General features: G+C 40.9%; 1 protein-coding gene across 1 annotated transcript; it reads left to right on the top strand.

Annotated features, from left to right (window-relative positions):
• The first annotated feature begins 4,314 nt into the window (after positions 1-4,314).
• On the top strand, positions 4,315-14,191 carry GZMA (granzyme A). The gene is made up of 5 exons (XM_001380932.4): positions 4,315-4,408; positions 6,697-6,838; positions 9,106-9,247; positions 11,493-11,765; positions 13,901-14,191. Exons 1-5 carry the CDS (start codon positions 4,342-4,344, stop codon positions 14,060-14,062), a joined length of 786 nt encoding a protein of 261 aa, XP_001380969.2. The 5' UTR covers positions 4,315-4,341; the 3' UTR covers positions 14,063-14,191.
• Positions 14,192-14,591: the final 400 nt, after the last annotated feature.

Raw genomic sequence — 14,591 nt, 5'->3', positions numbered from 1 at the left:
AGGATATCTAGGGAAATCATGAAAAAAAAATGCAAAGGAAGGAGGACTTGCAGTCCCAGCTCTCAAACTATACTATAAAGCAGTGGTTATGAAAACAATTTGGTACTGGCTAAGAGACAGAAAGGAGGATGAGTGGAATAGACTTGGGGTAAATTACCTCAGCAAGGCAGTCTATGATAAGCCCAAAGATCCCAGTTTTGGGGAACAAAACCCACTATTTGATAAAAACTGCTGGGAAAATTGGAAGACAGTATGGAAGAAATTAGGTTTGGATCAACATCTCACACCCTACACCAAGATAAATTCAGAATGGGTGAATGACCTGAACATAAAGAAGGAAACTATAAGGAAATTAGGTGAACACAGAACAGTATACATGTCATATCTATGGGAAAGGAAAGACTTTAAAACCAAGCAAGAGCTAGGGGGAAAAAAACACAAAATGTAAAATCAATAATTTGATTACATCAAATTAAAAAGGTTTTGTACAAACAAAACGAATGCATCCAAAATTAGAAGGGAAGCAACAAATTGGGAAACAATCTTCATTACAAAAACCTCTGACAAAGGTCTAATTACCCAAATTTATAAAGAGCTAAACCAATTGTACAAAAAACCAAGCCATTCCCCAATTGATAAATGGGCAAGGGACATGAATAGGCAATTTTCAGTTAAAGAAATCAAAACTATTAATAAGCACATGAAAAAGTGTTCTAAATCTCTTATAATCAGAGAAATGCAAATCAAAACAACTCTGAGGTATTACCTCACACCTAGCAGATTGGCTAACATGATAGCTATGGAAAGTAATAAATGTTGGCAGGGATGTGGCAAAGTTGGGACATTAATGCATTGCTGGTGGAGTTGTGAATTGATCCAACCTTTCTGGAGGGCAATTTGGAACTGGGCCCAAAGGGCGATAAAAGACTGTCTGCCCTTTGATCCAGCCATAGCACTGCTGGGTTTGTACCCCAAAGAGATCATAAGGAAAAAGACTTGTACAAGAATATTCATAGCTGCGTTCTTTGTGGTGGCCAAAAATTGGAAAATGAGGGGATGCTCTTCAATTGGGGAATGACTGAACAAATTGTGGTATCTGTTGGTGATGGAATACTATTGTGCTCAAAGGAATAATAAAGCGGAGGAATTCCATGGAGACTGGAACGACCTCCAGGAAGTGATGCAGAGCAAAAGGAGCAGAACCAGGAGAACATTGTACACAGAGACTGATACACTGTGGTACAATCGAACGTAATGGACTTCTCCATTAGTGGCAATGCAATGATCCTGAACATCTTGGAGGAATCTACAAGAAAGAACACTATCCACATCCAGAGGAAACACTGTGGGAGTAAAAACACCAAAGAAAAACAACTGCTTGTATACATGGATCAAAGGGATATGGTTGGGGATGTAGACTCTAAATTAACATCTCAGTTCAAACAACTACATGGAAATAGGTTCTGATCAAGGACACAAGTAAAACCCAATAAAATTGTGTGTTGGCTGCAGGAAGAGTGGGTAGAGGGGAGGGAGGGAAATAATGTGATTATTGTAACCAAGGAATAATGTTCTAAATTGACTAAATAAACTAATTCAAATGGGGAAAAAAGGGGAAAAAAAGAATCCATTATTTTACTGATTTCAGAATCAGATGACTGACCTGAGTTTACTTCTGATTTTGCAACTTCCTAGTCCTAAAACTTAGGATAAATCACTGAACCCCCTAAGTCTCAATCTTCTCATTTCTAAAATAAGAATAATATCTGCATGACCCACATCACCAAGTTGTTGTGAAGAAATCTCCATGTAAATAGTAAAATGCTCTTTAATTTTTATTTATCAGGGGTGGAATGGACAGAGAGCTGGCCTTAGAACCAGGGTTCAACTTCTATCTCTTGACACATGCTCACTTTGGGACTTTGGGCAAGTCAATCTTGCCCTCTTGTAGGGAATTCTCTTAGCCTGATATTTCCAGAGAAGAAGCTGGCCTGCATTCATAGAGGGACTCATTCCTTCCATCAGTGAAATCACAGATCCAATCTCTAGCATGTCATCATAATGTTTCTGTCCCTCTAATGTGTATGAAATGTTCAATGTGTCGGTATTAAATAAATGAATAGATGGATGAATAAAAAGAATCCATTTTGCCAAGGTGTTCTTAACTTGATGAACTTGTTTTTTGATTCTTTGATAATTATTTAGCAATATAATTTGTTTCCTCAATAATCTTGTGTCATTTTATGCACTCAAAAACATAATTCTGATACAGGGTACATGCAGAAGATGTGTTTATACACATGGGTTTCTAAATACAAATCACAGAGAGTTTTATATATAGATTGAGATGATTTTTAAAACTTTCTTTTATTTTTTTGCTTGCTTGTTTCATTAAAGTTCCCAGGTGGATCTCCCTTTCTCCTTCCACATTCCCAACCAGAGAAGGCATCATTTGACAAAAGAAATATATGTGTGTGGGCTAGATTTTGATAGATAGAGATGTAGATCTAGATATATAAAGTCTTTCCCACTCCCCTCCCAGAGAGACTTTGCATCCTGCCTGGAGGAGAACCAGAGAAAAACCAGGAGACTGACCCTTTTGTTCTCCTCTGAGAGAGGGTGGTATTGGACTCTGTCCTCTCTCCAATATTGCTGGTCTAAAGGCATGATTTTATTTTTAACAGCCAAGCCACTTTTTCTGATCATTCTGCTCGAAAGAGATTACTTACACTAATCTTACATCCACAGACTTGATTCTTTCCCACCAAATAATAGTTGCACGAAAGAGCATCACTAATAGTGAATAACTAGTAAATTCATCTATCCAAGTGGATAGAAAACAGAAATCAGAGACATTGTATAGATTAGAATATACCAGAAAAGGGGGCAGCTGGGTATCTCAGTGGATTGAGAACCAGACTCAGAGATGGGAGGTCCTGGGTTCAAATTTGACCTCAGACACTTCCTAGCTGTGTGTCCCTGGGCAAGTCACTTGACCCCCATTGCCTAGCCCTTACCCCTCTTCTGCCTTGGAGCCGATACACTGTATTGACTCTAAGGTGGAAGATAAGGATTTTTAAAAAAAGAATATACCAGAAAAATATACAGAATGAATGAACTAGAGAAAGCACAACAGAGAGATGGGCATTGATATTGCCCAAGGGAGAAATTCCCCCAAATCTCTCTGGAGGTAAACTGGAATTAGAGGCATGTTGAGAGACTGCCTCTTTCCAAAGTCTTTTTTTCTCTCACTCCCCAAAGTTGGTCCCAGAGTCTTGAAGCAGGAAATAATGAGCATCTCCTTTCCAAAGCTCTCATGGGTGGGCAGCATTGAGTTATCATTCTTTCCACAAATCAGAATCATGCCTACGCAGCAACACCCAACACAGCTCAGATTGGAAGCCTGGATTACCCAGGGTAGGGGGCCAAAGGCTTCAGTAGAATGCCAAAAGATCAAAGGTCAGGAGCCTCTGATCTAATCCATTCACTCTTCTCCAGCACCTCCAGACAAGAATACATTTAACTCATCCTCCAGAAGGGGGAGAGCAACCAAGAGTCAGTCTTGGGATGAGTAGGACTATTCTTCCACTTAGAGCTGACAAGTCAATCCATCTTTACCTTTCCCTGAGATGGATAATAAGAAATCTGGTTGATGATTGACTTTTCTTTCTATCTTTTTTTTTCTTAAACCCTTGTCTTCCATCTTAGAATCAATACTGCTGTGTATTGGTTCCAAGGCAAAAGAGTGGTAAGGGCTAGGCAATGGGGATCAAGTGACTTGCCCAGGGTCACCCAGCTGGGAAGTGTCTGAGACAAGATTTAACCCAGGTCCTCCTGACTCCAGGCATGGCTCTCAATCCATTGACCACCCAGCTGCCCTCTGATGATTGACTTTTCAAATACTTTTTCTAGACTAGATTTATTGGATCTCAAAATATCTTTCTTTCCCAGTTAAAATCGGACTTCTTAAAATATCATCCAAGATACTTCTGGTATCTTTTTTAACCTTAAAAAAATGGGTCACATCAGCAATGCTAATGAGCAATTGCAGTAGTATTCTGACTTAAAGGGTGTCCTCTCCCTTCCCCTCCTCCTGCATCTATGTGTTATCATCCCATTATGGGCAAATTTATGCCAGGCTGCTGCTAAGATTGATCATTATTGTCGTTTGATGGTCGCCTCTGCTTTGTTTCCTAACACCAGTCTTTCAAGAGGGGAAAAATATGTGGGGGGAGAAGAGTGAAAGAAAACCACATCCTCCTCTTATTTGTTCAGTGTATTATATATTGGAGAGCATCAGTGCTCAAAAAGACTCCCAGCAGTAGGAGGGTGCAAACCAATATGGACATCCCTTTGTGCTTTGCCTCCTTGCTCTCTGGCTTCACATTCCTACTGCTAATTCCTGGAGGTAAGAGCCTTTCTGCCCATTTCCATCCCAGGCCTCAAATGTGTGGAAGGATATCTTGCTATTATTTCTGCCAGCTGTATGAATATATATATAGAGAGAGAAAGAGAGTGAGAGAGAGAGACAGAGAGAGACAGAGAGACAGAGAGAGAGACAGAGAGAGACAGAGAGATGGAGGGAGGGAGAGAGAGAGAGGGAGGGAAGGAGAGAGAGAGAGAGAGGGAGGGAAGGAGGGAGAGAGAGAGGGAGGGAGGGAAGGAGGGAGAGAGAGAGAGAGAGGGAGGGAAGAAGGGAGAGAGAGAGAGAGGGAGGGAAGGAGGGAGAGAGAAACTGAGAGAGAGAGAGAGAGACTGAGAGAGAGAGAGAGAGAGAGAGAGAGAGAGAGAGAGAGAGAGAGAGAGAGAGAGAGAGATGGAGGGAGGGAGGGAGGGAGAGAGAGAGAGAGACAGAAATAGGAAAAGCCTTCAGAATCTTTGGTGTGGTTTTATTACAAATTGGAATATCATAAGGCAATTGCAAAGCTATTTTTCTTAGAAAGTGCTAGACAAGATCTCATCACAGCAGAGCAATTGAACTAGAGGCATCTGGGGGTCTTGAGGGAAGAGGGGTTCTCCTGACTTGACTATTTTTAGTTCTGTTTTGTGCAACTTTAGGGAATTTTTTTTTGCCCCAGGTTGTGCTTTTGAAGGTTTGGAACAAAAGGTTTAAGTAAGATTTCTCTAAGGCAACAGGGTGGTGCCAGGCTAGGATTCATCTTTATGAGTTCAAATCTGGCCTCATATACTTATTAGCTGTTACTGAATCCTGCCTGCCTCAGTTTCCTCAGCTGTAAAATGAGCTGGAGAAGGAAATGACAAACCACTCCAGTAGCTTTGTTAGACCCAAACGGGGTCGCAGAGAACAGAATACAGCTGAAAGGTCTGAACCAGAGCCATGATTTCTCTGTACCACAGAAATATATACTGGTATAAAAGCTAGAGTGTAGACTCCTTAAGAGCAGAAATTGTTTCATTTTCTGTATTTAGAACCCTGGCACCTAGCACCGTTCCTGAAACATATAAATGTTTGTTGAGCGATTCGTATAATGGATAGAACATTGGACTTGAAATCAGGAAACTGTGGGTTCCTATCCAGTCTCTGAAATACTAGTTGTGTAATGTTGGGCAAGTTATTTAATATTTAATTAAAATATTTAATAGATATTTAATAGCAGGACTCACCTGCTAAGTGGGAGACAGGTTGGGATCTCTGCTGGTAGAGGGGCTTCCCCGTAGCAGGAGTTCCTTTGCTGAGCTTTACATCCGCAGGTTTCCGTTGAAGAAGATGCCTCTTCGTGGCTGTGTCTTTGATGACCTTCAAGCCTACCCTCCTCCCTCAGATTTGCCTCTGCCAGAGGGCACAGCACCCTGATACCCATTTCTAAGGCTCTGGGACAAGGAGGGGAGGTGGAAGTGGTTTGATGTGAATCTTGTGAGTCTAATACCCCTTAGCATGGTCCACAAGCCAACTCTGTGCTAGTATGGCAGCCAGGAGGCAGGTGGCTAGAATATCAGGCTGGAGTCAGAAAGATTCATCTTCCTGAATTCCAATCTGGCCTTGGACACCTATTAACAGTGTGATCCTGGGCAAGCCACTTAACCTGTTTGCCTCAGTTTCCTTATCTGTAAAATGAACTAGAGAAGGAAGTGGTGAAACCTGCAATATGTTTGCCAAGAAAACTCCAAATGGAGTCATGAAGGACTGGGCATGATTGAAAAGACTGAACGATAACAAAAATGAGAAATTGCAAGATGCAAAACACTCTGGTCAAAGGAAATACAGAACAGGTCAGAGACTTGGAGGCAAAGTTCTGCCATTTCATGAAGGGGCTTCACCAGGGCTGTGCCAGGAAGGAGCTCCGGTCCTCCAAATCAGCCCGTCCATCAAGATCCTACTCTGGGATACTCTGAGGGGCTCCATATAAATACCACTTGTGCTCCCCAAATGACCTCAAACTTGCTTTGGTCCCATCTTACCTATTGGTCCCCTGGTTCTCCATATCTTAGTAGGTCGGTGATTTGTCATAACCCCAACCTGAAACTTCCTCTCCTTATACACTCCCTCCCATAAAGAACTTCAAAATCATCACAACCTTTGGGAGTGAAATGGAGGTGGGTCCTCCTTTCCAGGTGAAAATGCTTAAAAGTGGGGAAATAGTTTTCTTCCATCCATCCCTTCCAAACAGGAAAACTGTGGCAATGGAGACAGCTTATCATTTGACTGGGTTCTTTTTCTTGGTTTGTCTTAAACAGATTCTTGTGTGGATATCATTGGGGGTGATGAAGTATTTCCTCATTCAAGACCCTATATGGTCTTAATCCATACTGGAAGAGACCTATGTGGAGGAGCTCTCATCACAGAAAATTGGGTGGTAACTGCCGCTCATTGCAATACGTAAGCACTTTGCCTCCTTGAGAAATTTATTTTAATTAATTCTACGCCAATTGTCTTGAGTCTCTATGCAGATTAAAAGGAAAGGAAAGCGGAGAAGTGGCTTCTGGGTGATAGAAGAAGACACTAACAGTGGGTAACCACAAGGTTAAATGAGTCGTTATTATGGCTCTTATGGCATATCTGGAAAAATTAAAAGTTTAGGGAAAAAAGAAGACTCTTCTTTGATGGAGATGAATCACTTCAAGGCTCCCATGCTGGCATAAGGGGCAGAATTGCCTAGAGCTTGAGGAAGGTCCTGGTCTTCTGGCTTCCAGTTTTGAGAAAGAAGGCACAGGGTTCCAGAGTCGGAAGTGCTTGGGATCCTCTCCACATCAGCTTCTTTGCTGAGTCTTTCTCACTCTTCAGGAAACTGAAGAAAGTCTAGAATTAAATGTCTTCTTCCTGAAAGCTGAAAATCAGAAGATTTGCATCCCTCTTCTCCCAAGCTCTTATCAGCTTTTTTCTCTACTCTCCAAGCAGGGAGGGAGCCATTGAAGTCCTTAATCTCCATCCAGGAGGAGTCTCATACAAACAGGCTTTAAAGCCAGCATTGCACAATCTTTGCAAAATGTTGAGTCATCTCCCTCAGCAAGGGTGATAAACCACTACATGGCCATCAGTAGGGGCAGAGAATACCACTGAGCTCAATAGCAGAGTAGCTATTTAATCCTTTCTGTTAGGGCAGCTGGGTGGCATAATGGATAGAGCCCTGGTCCTGAAATTAGGTGGACACGAGTTCCAATCTGATCCCAGACACGGTAGCTGGGCAACTCATTTAATCCTGTTTGCCTCAGTTTCCTCATCTGTAAAATGAGCTGAAGAAGGAAATAGAAAAGCACTGCAGCATCTTTGCCAAGAAAATCCCAAATGGGGTCATGAAGAGTCAGATACAACTGAATGGCAACAACATTCTCTACAAGGAAAAGTGACTAGGTGGTAGAGGGGATAGCTGCTAGGCTGTGAATCAGGGAGACTCGTTAATTCTGACACTTAACTGTGTGACCATGGGCAAAGTCATTGAACCTCTCTGAGTCTGTTTCCTCTTCTATAAAACGGAGGTGATAACAGCACCTATCTCACAAGATTTTTCTAAGGATCAAATGAGATGATTTAATACCTATAAGGTTCTTTGCAAACCTTCAGGGCTCTCTAAGTAGGAATTATTTTTAAGGAATAAACTCTAAGCTCGTTGATGAGTGTCGTGATTATCTCAATCCTGACTCCTCCAGCACGTTACAAAATGTTTGAGTTCTCATGGCCAGATTCCTCATGGGAACCATTCCTAGATAGAGTCCCCCCAAACTTTGCTGACTTAAATTCTGTCTTCAGATGATAGATTCAGCCTTCCTTGGATCCATACTCAAAGCTTTTCTACTTGGTAGAACCAATTAAGGATTGTTCTACTAGCATAAGGTCCCTTTTACACCATGATGAGACAGTGGAAGAGAGATATTATATTAGTGCTATCCAGATACATACTACTCTTTCTTTAAAAAATAACTCTTACCTTCCATCTTAAATCAATACTGTGTATTGGTTCTAAGGCAGAAGGGTGGTATGGGCTAGGCAATGGGGATCAAGTGACTTGCCCAGGGTCACACAGCTAGGAAGTATTTGAGGTCAGATTTGAACCAAGGACCTCCCCTCTCTAGCTCTAGGTCAGGTTCTCAATCCACTGAGCCACCCAGCTGCCCCCTATACTACTATTTCTACTACTAAGAGGATGAACCTGTATACCAATACCTAATTCAATTACCAAAAAAAGCCCTAGCTATTTTAGTCATTTGTGCAATAGTCCAGAGAACATTAAATATTAATTAAATATTAATTAAACATTAAATGTTGCTTATCAGAAGATAATTACTATCTGAACTTCATAAAAAGATGGAAATGAGATGAATAATCATAATGCCTTTTATAGAGTACTTTTAAATTATCCTATCTTTTCATATTTTATATAATTGTGCATAATTCTATAAATACATTTACCTAAATATATAAATATTTATATTGTATTTTATGTAATATTCTAAATGTAATCCTTGGACATATAGACACGATATAGCTATATAGAATACTTGCCAAGTATTTTTCATCCCTGTATGATCTATATACACAGATAGGGTATTTACATCTTTACAGGCAGAGGACATAGCTAGATTGGTAAAATGACATAAGTAGCAGCTAACTGGAGTTATCGGATACTAACGACCTCCTATCTGGTTCAGAAAAGCATCATCTAAGGTCATTCTTGGAGCTCACTCAAGCAAAAAAAAAGAGCCAGAACAACAGATTATGACGATCAAGCAACACATTCCCTACCCGTGCTACGTCCCGAGCACCAAATCAGGGGATCTTAAACTTCTTCAGGTAGGCAATTTCCAGTTTCTTCTTCTTTTAAATACAGAACTGCTAAAAATTAGCCACCCCGTCATGCCATGGGCTTATGACTACAAGGAGTCGGTCCAGGGTGTTTCCTGATCTGTGTGATGGATTTACAAGGCGATGGATTCTTGAAATGTCTCTTGATTCAAACAACCTCCAAAGGGTCATTGGATGAGGGGGCAGGAATGGTTCTTTACGTCAATATAATTGGCTTTCTTTGTAATCCTACATATTTTATTCTGTGTATTGAAAAAAGAGATTGATACAAGGGGTCCATAAACTTTGCCAGACTGCCAAACAGATCTAGGACACAAAAAAGGTTAAGAACCTTTGCTATAAAGTACCAGTTGACACTATGTGAGGAGGAGAAAAGACCTCTCCTAATTATGTTCCTGTGACTGGGGCTCCCCACAAAATGGGCTGCTTGGTTTGGAGCTACCCTTTGGCACCTCTGGTCCACAGGTTTCCTGGACAGGGGCTGCCCCAAGGTAAACTGACTGATTCCCTGAGATAGAGGACAACTTTTTCAGAGGCTCTATCCCTTTAAAGAAGGAGACATCATATGTCAATCTGTAAAAAGGAGCTTTTATCAAGAACTTGGACCTTTTTCCTATTTCTCCTAGAGATATAATACAGCAGGTATTGGGAATAAGGAAAGGGGGAAGGAGGGAATCCTTCCCCAGGGATTGAAGAATAGTTACCTTAAGGCAAAAACACATTATAGCTAGGTGACCAGTGGATAGAGTGCTGGGTCTAGAGTCAGGAAGCCCTGAATTCAAATGTGATCTAACACACTAGCTGTGTGACCTTGGACAAGTCACTTAACCTCCATCCATTTCAGTTCCCTCATCTTAAAATGGAAACAATAATAAACTCTACTTCCCAGGATTGTCTTGAGGATCCAGCTTTTAAATGTCATAGGTAGGTTGGGAACTCATATCTTCCTGACTTCAAACCCAGAGCCCTATTTATTATGCCATGTCCCCTCACACTGCCATTTCATTGGCTTCGTGGACTTTCATTAACGCCAGAAGATCTACCAATTCTATAAGTTCCTTTGGGGTTTCATACAAGGTAACTTTCATTTCATTCCTATAAGAATTCAGAAAATACACAGGATTTCCAAGAGCCCATTACAATTTAATCTTTGCTCTCACTTTCTATCCCTGGAACCCATACCAACCTCCAGTCTTATAGTATTGCTCTAAGGACTTGGACTTCTCCACTCTAGACGGTGAATGTATAATTAGAACATTTGACTTTTGGAGACTAAAGTCATTTTTTTGAGAAGGGGTTTAGATTCCAAATCCAGCTTTTATCTCAGAATGAAAGAGAGGAGGAGATGAGACAGAAGCTGGGGTTGTTACTAGACCAAGGGGCAGAGGATTCCCACACCCATCCCCTGCCATGTTTCTTTGTCTCTACATCTTTGGAGACAGAAAGTTTGAGAATGAGTTGATGCTGTTGGCACCCAAGATGCCACAAGTCATCCAAGCCTCCCACTCAGAGCAGTTCCAGAGGAGAAGCCCCAAAGACTGCTTCAGCTCAAGACAGACCAGGAGGGGAGCAGATAGACAGAGGTTCAACGGGGGAAAGACCTTGAGACATCCACAGGAATTCCCCTGGATATCTCACCATCCCATAGTTCTTTAGGGATGGAAAGAACAGTCCATGAAGAGAAGGAAAAGGTAAGAAAGAGCAGTGACTGGAAGAAGACTGGAATGTGAATAATTAAAGTTCAATGCCAGAATGCTTCCCAGAATTGGTGGGGAAGGGAGAGAGAAGTTCTGGAGGAGAAAGAAGGTTTTTATTAGCCAAGTCCAGGTTTTGGGTCATGCCTCCTGTTCTTTTAGCCTTAGCCTTCCTATACTTGATCCTTGGTCCTGGAACTTGATATTATTTCAGAAATCTTGGTTTAAGGACTACCTCCCTATGCCAGCACTGGCCAGGTTGCTCCTCTCTCTTTGGCTGCCAACACACAGATCATAGGCTTCTGCCACATCTTTCCCTGGCCACCATATCTGGGGTTAAAGGAAATATTTTGGTTTGGGGATGCATTGTTGGGAAGAAAATGAAAAGCAAGGTTCACAGATATGCACACACAGATCCATTCTTGGACCTGGTCTCTGGTGGGTGCTCAGCTCTCTCGGAATCTCTAATTTTAACCAAAAAGGGCATTATTTTACTATCTTGTCCTGATAATATATCTGCTTACATTTGCTATCAATAGCTGACTAAGAAAGCGAAGATTACAAAAGCAGTACAAACATTGAAGCTGCCCCAAAATGCAGACGATGTCAAACCGGGTACCAGTTGCAAAGTTGCAGGATGGGGACAAACAAACAATAGAGACAAGAAGCTTCCAGAGGCTCTGAGAGAAGTCAATGTCACTGTTATTGACAGAAAAACCTGCAATGACCAAAAACATTACAATTTTAATCCCATTATTGGACTGAACATGATTTGTGCTGGAAATCTCAAAGGAGGGAAGGACTCTTGTTACGTAAGTAAAAGAACAAGTTCCAGTACTCTATTGGGGAAATAGAATCATGGGTAGAATGAATGGGAAGTGAGCTGGGATGGTTTGCTTTTCTAAAAGGAGATTCTTGCAGGGGAGATCTGAAAAAGAGTGTGAGGGAAGAAAATAAGCTGAGAGATCGATGTGGATGCCTGGCCACTAGAGACAGGGAAATCCCAGCCAGCTTCCTTTTCTCATGCCCCAAGCACATCCTTTAGCACTCTTTAGACCTCATGAGCCCAGGTCACATAGTAAAACCCCTGAGGGAGTAGAACCTCACATCTTATTCCCCAACTCCTCCAGCTCCTTCGTCACTCAGCAAAACTTATCTCTTCTGTGTCTTCATTTTTTTTTCAAACTTTTACCTTCCTCTGTCTTAGAATCAATACTTTATATTGGTTCTAAGACAGTAGAGTGGTAAGGGACTTAAGTGACTTGCCCAAAGTCACCCAGCTAGGAAGTGTTTGTCACATTTGCACTCAGGACCTCCCTTCTCTAGAGCTGGTTCTCAATCCACTGAGCCAATCCACTCAATCCAACTCAACCCTGTGTCCTAACTCTTAATCCCTATCCTGCCAATTAATACATAGAATCACAGATCTGGAAAGAATCTCAGAAGCATCCAGTTCAAGCCCCTCATTTTACAAATAAATAACTAAACACCAGAAGGGTTGGGAGTTGCCTACGGCCATACTCATTAACATTAGTGGCAGAATTCTCACCCATTTCTTACCATTATTAACCTTTACTGAACAAAAGCCATTGCTGTGCATTTTTGCCACCATGACAAGCCTGCAAAGGAGATAGGTTTGATCATACCTCTTCAATGGCCCCATATTGACCACTTCCCCATTCCCCCTTCCAATATGGCGAGCCAGTGCTGCTAACTATGCCAGAAAGTGACCAGGACATTTACGTAAATGGTAACTTCCTTCTGCAGGTGTGCTGTCTCTTTTGAGGATCACACAGGTTCCTTTCCAGTAACCACCATATTCTTCTGGGGATTTTTAAATTTAATTTAATTCAGATTTTAGCTCCAGTTCAGACTGAGAATCATAGCTAGCATTTATTTAAAGCCTAGGATTGCCAGGTGCTGTAATAATGATAATAATAACTATGTGCCAGACACTGTGCTAAGAACTTTACAAATATTATCTCACTTGACTCAAGAAGGTCAGTGTTATTATCCCCATTTTACAGATGAGAAAACTGAGGTGAGTAGAATTTAAGTATCTTGGGCAAGGTCTTATAGGTAATATCAGAGATGAGATTTGAACTGAGGCCCTCTGACTCTAGAGTACATCTTAACATGCTACTTGTAGTTTAGGATTTTCTAATCCAAATGAAAACTAAGAGATGATATTTGTTCTGAAATTTTTGTTTGGTCAGTATTGGGGTTGAGGTTGGGTTCCTGGTCTGGTTTGGCTTTGGTTTTGATTGGGGGGTGAGGGAGTTAAATCTGTTTTGGTTTGGTTCTTGGTGAGGAGTAATACATAAAGAGCTTAAATCAGCAAGACATCTTTTCTTGGATTTTAGACCTACTCTCTCAAATATATTTGACTAGTTTTCCCTTCGCTCTAAAAATATTACTTTTAAGTCAATTATTAAATTTACCATTTACAGAAATTATCTATTTTCAAAAAGAAAAGATTCTGATTAACTTTAGATATAACATAGAAAAATAGTTATCTGCTGCTTAACTAGAATTTTTGTTCCTGTTTTCAGTGATTCAGAAAGAAATTGAATAATGAAATTTAAGATTTTTCAAATATTACCAAACACAATGGTATTTATTAAGCATTAACTCCGGGCAGCTGGGTAGCTCAGTGGATTGAAAGCCAGGCCTAGAGATGGGAGGTCCTGGGTTCAAATCTGACTTCTGACACTTCCTGATTGTGTGACCCTGGGCAAGTCACTTAACCCTCATTGCCTAACCCATACCACTCTTCTGTCTTAGAACCAATAAGTGGAAGGTAAGGATTTAAAATAAAAAGCATTAACTCTCACTTTGCCTAAGTACCAACTGAAGACATTATTTTTTTTATATTAAACCTTTTTTCTATTTCAACTAACATCTAATGTTGATTTTTCTCCCATTACAAATCTTTTATTTTTTTCAGGGGGATTCTGGTGGTCCTTTGATATGCAAAGGCAATTTTGTGGGAATCACTTCCTTTGGTCTTCCTGGAAAATGTGGGGTTCCCCAAGGCCCTGGCGTCTACACTCGTCTTTCAAAGGAACACCTCAACTGGATAAAAAATACCATCAAAGGAGTGGTGTAGATTGCTTTGACTTAGTCCCTGCGATTCCTTCAAGCTTCCTTCAACAATAGAGACCCAAGAATAAGTAAATTTAAGCCAGGTCTCCACTGGCTAAGAAAAGCTAACAATGGAGGGTAATTCAGATTAAAACACATTTTTAAAAAACATTAAGTTTAATCTTCATGATTGATTTTTATCCTAATAGACACTAAGATGGCTCAGTGAATTAAGAACCAGACCTAGAGAGAGGGAGGTCCTGGGTTCAAATATGACCTCAGACACATCCTAGCTGTGTGACTCTGGGCAAATCATTTAACCCCCCCCATTGCTTAGCCATTAAGCTCTTCTGCCTTGGGACCAATACATAGTATTGATTCTAAGGTGGAAGGACAATTTTTTTTAATTTTTTAAGAAATTACTTACTCAAGTCTAGACATTCAAGACAATAATCAAACCCTAATTGGTATTTTTTGGTTTTCAAGGTGTAAATGTTTGTGGCTCTCAGGAACTGGCTCCAACATGAAGGCACTTTCCCCACTCTGGATAGCCA

This window comes from Monodelphis domestica, chromosome 3, assembly GCF_027887165.1.
Source record: "Monodelphis domestica isolate mMonDom1 chromosome 3, mMonDom1.pri, whole genome shotgun sequence".
Taxonomy (NCBI): domain Eukaryota; kingdom Metazoa; phylum Chordata; class Mammalia; order Didelphimorphia; family Didelphidae; genus Monodelphis; species Monodelphis domestica.
The sequence above is the reverse complement of the archived record's forward strand: the minus strand, read 5'-3'. Positions and strand labels throughout refer to the sequence as shown.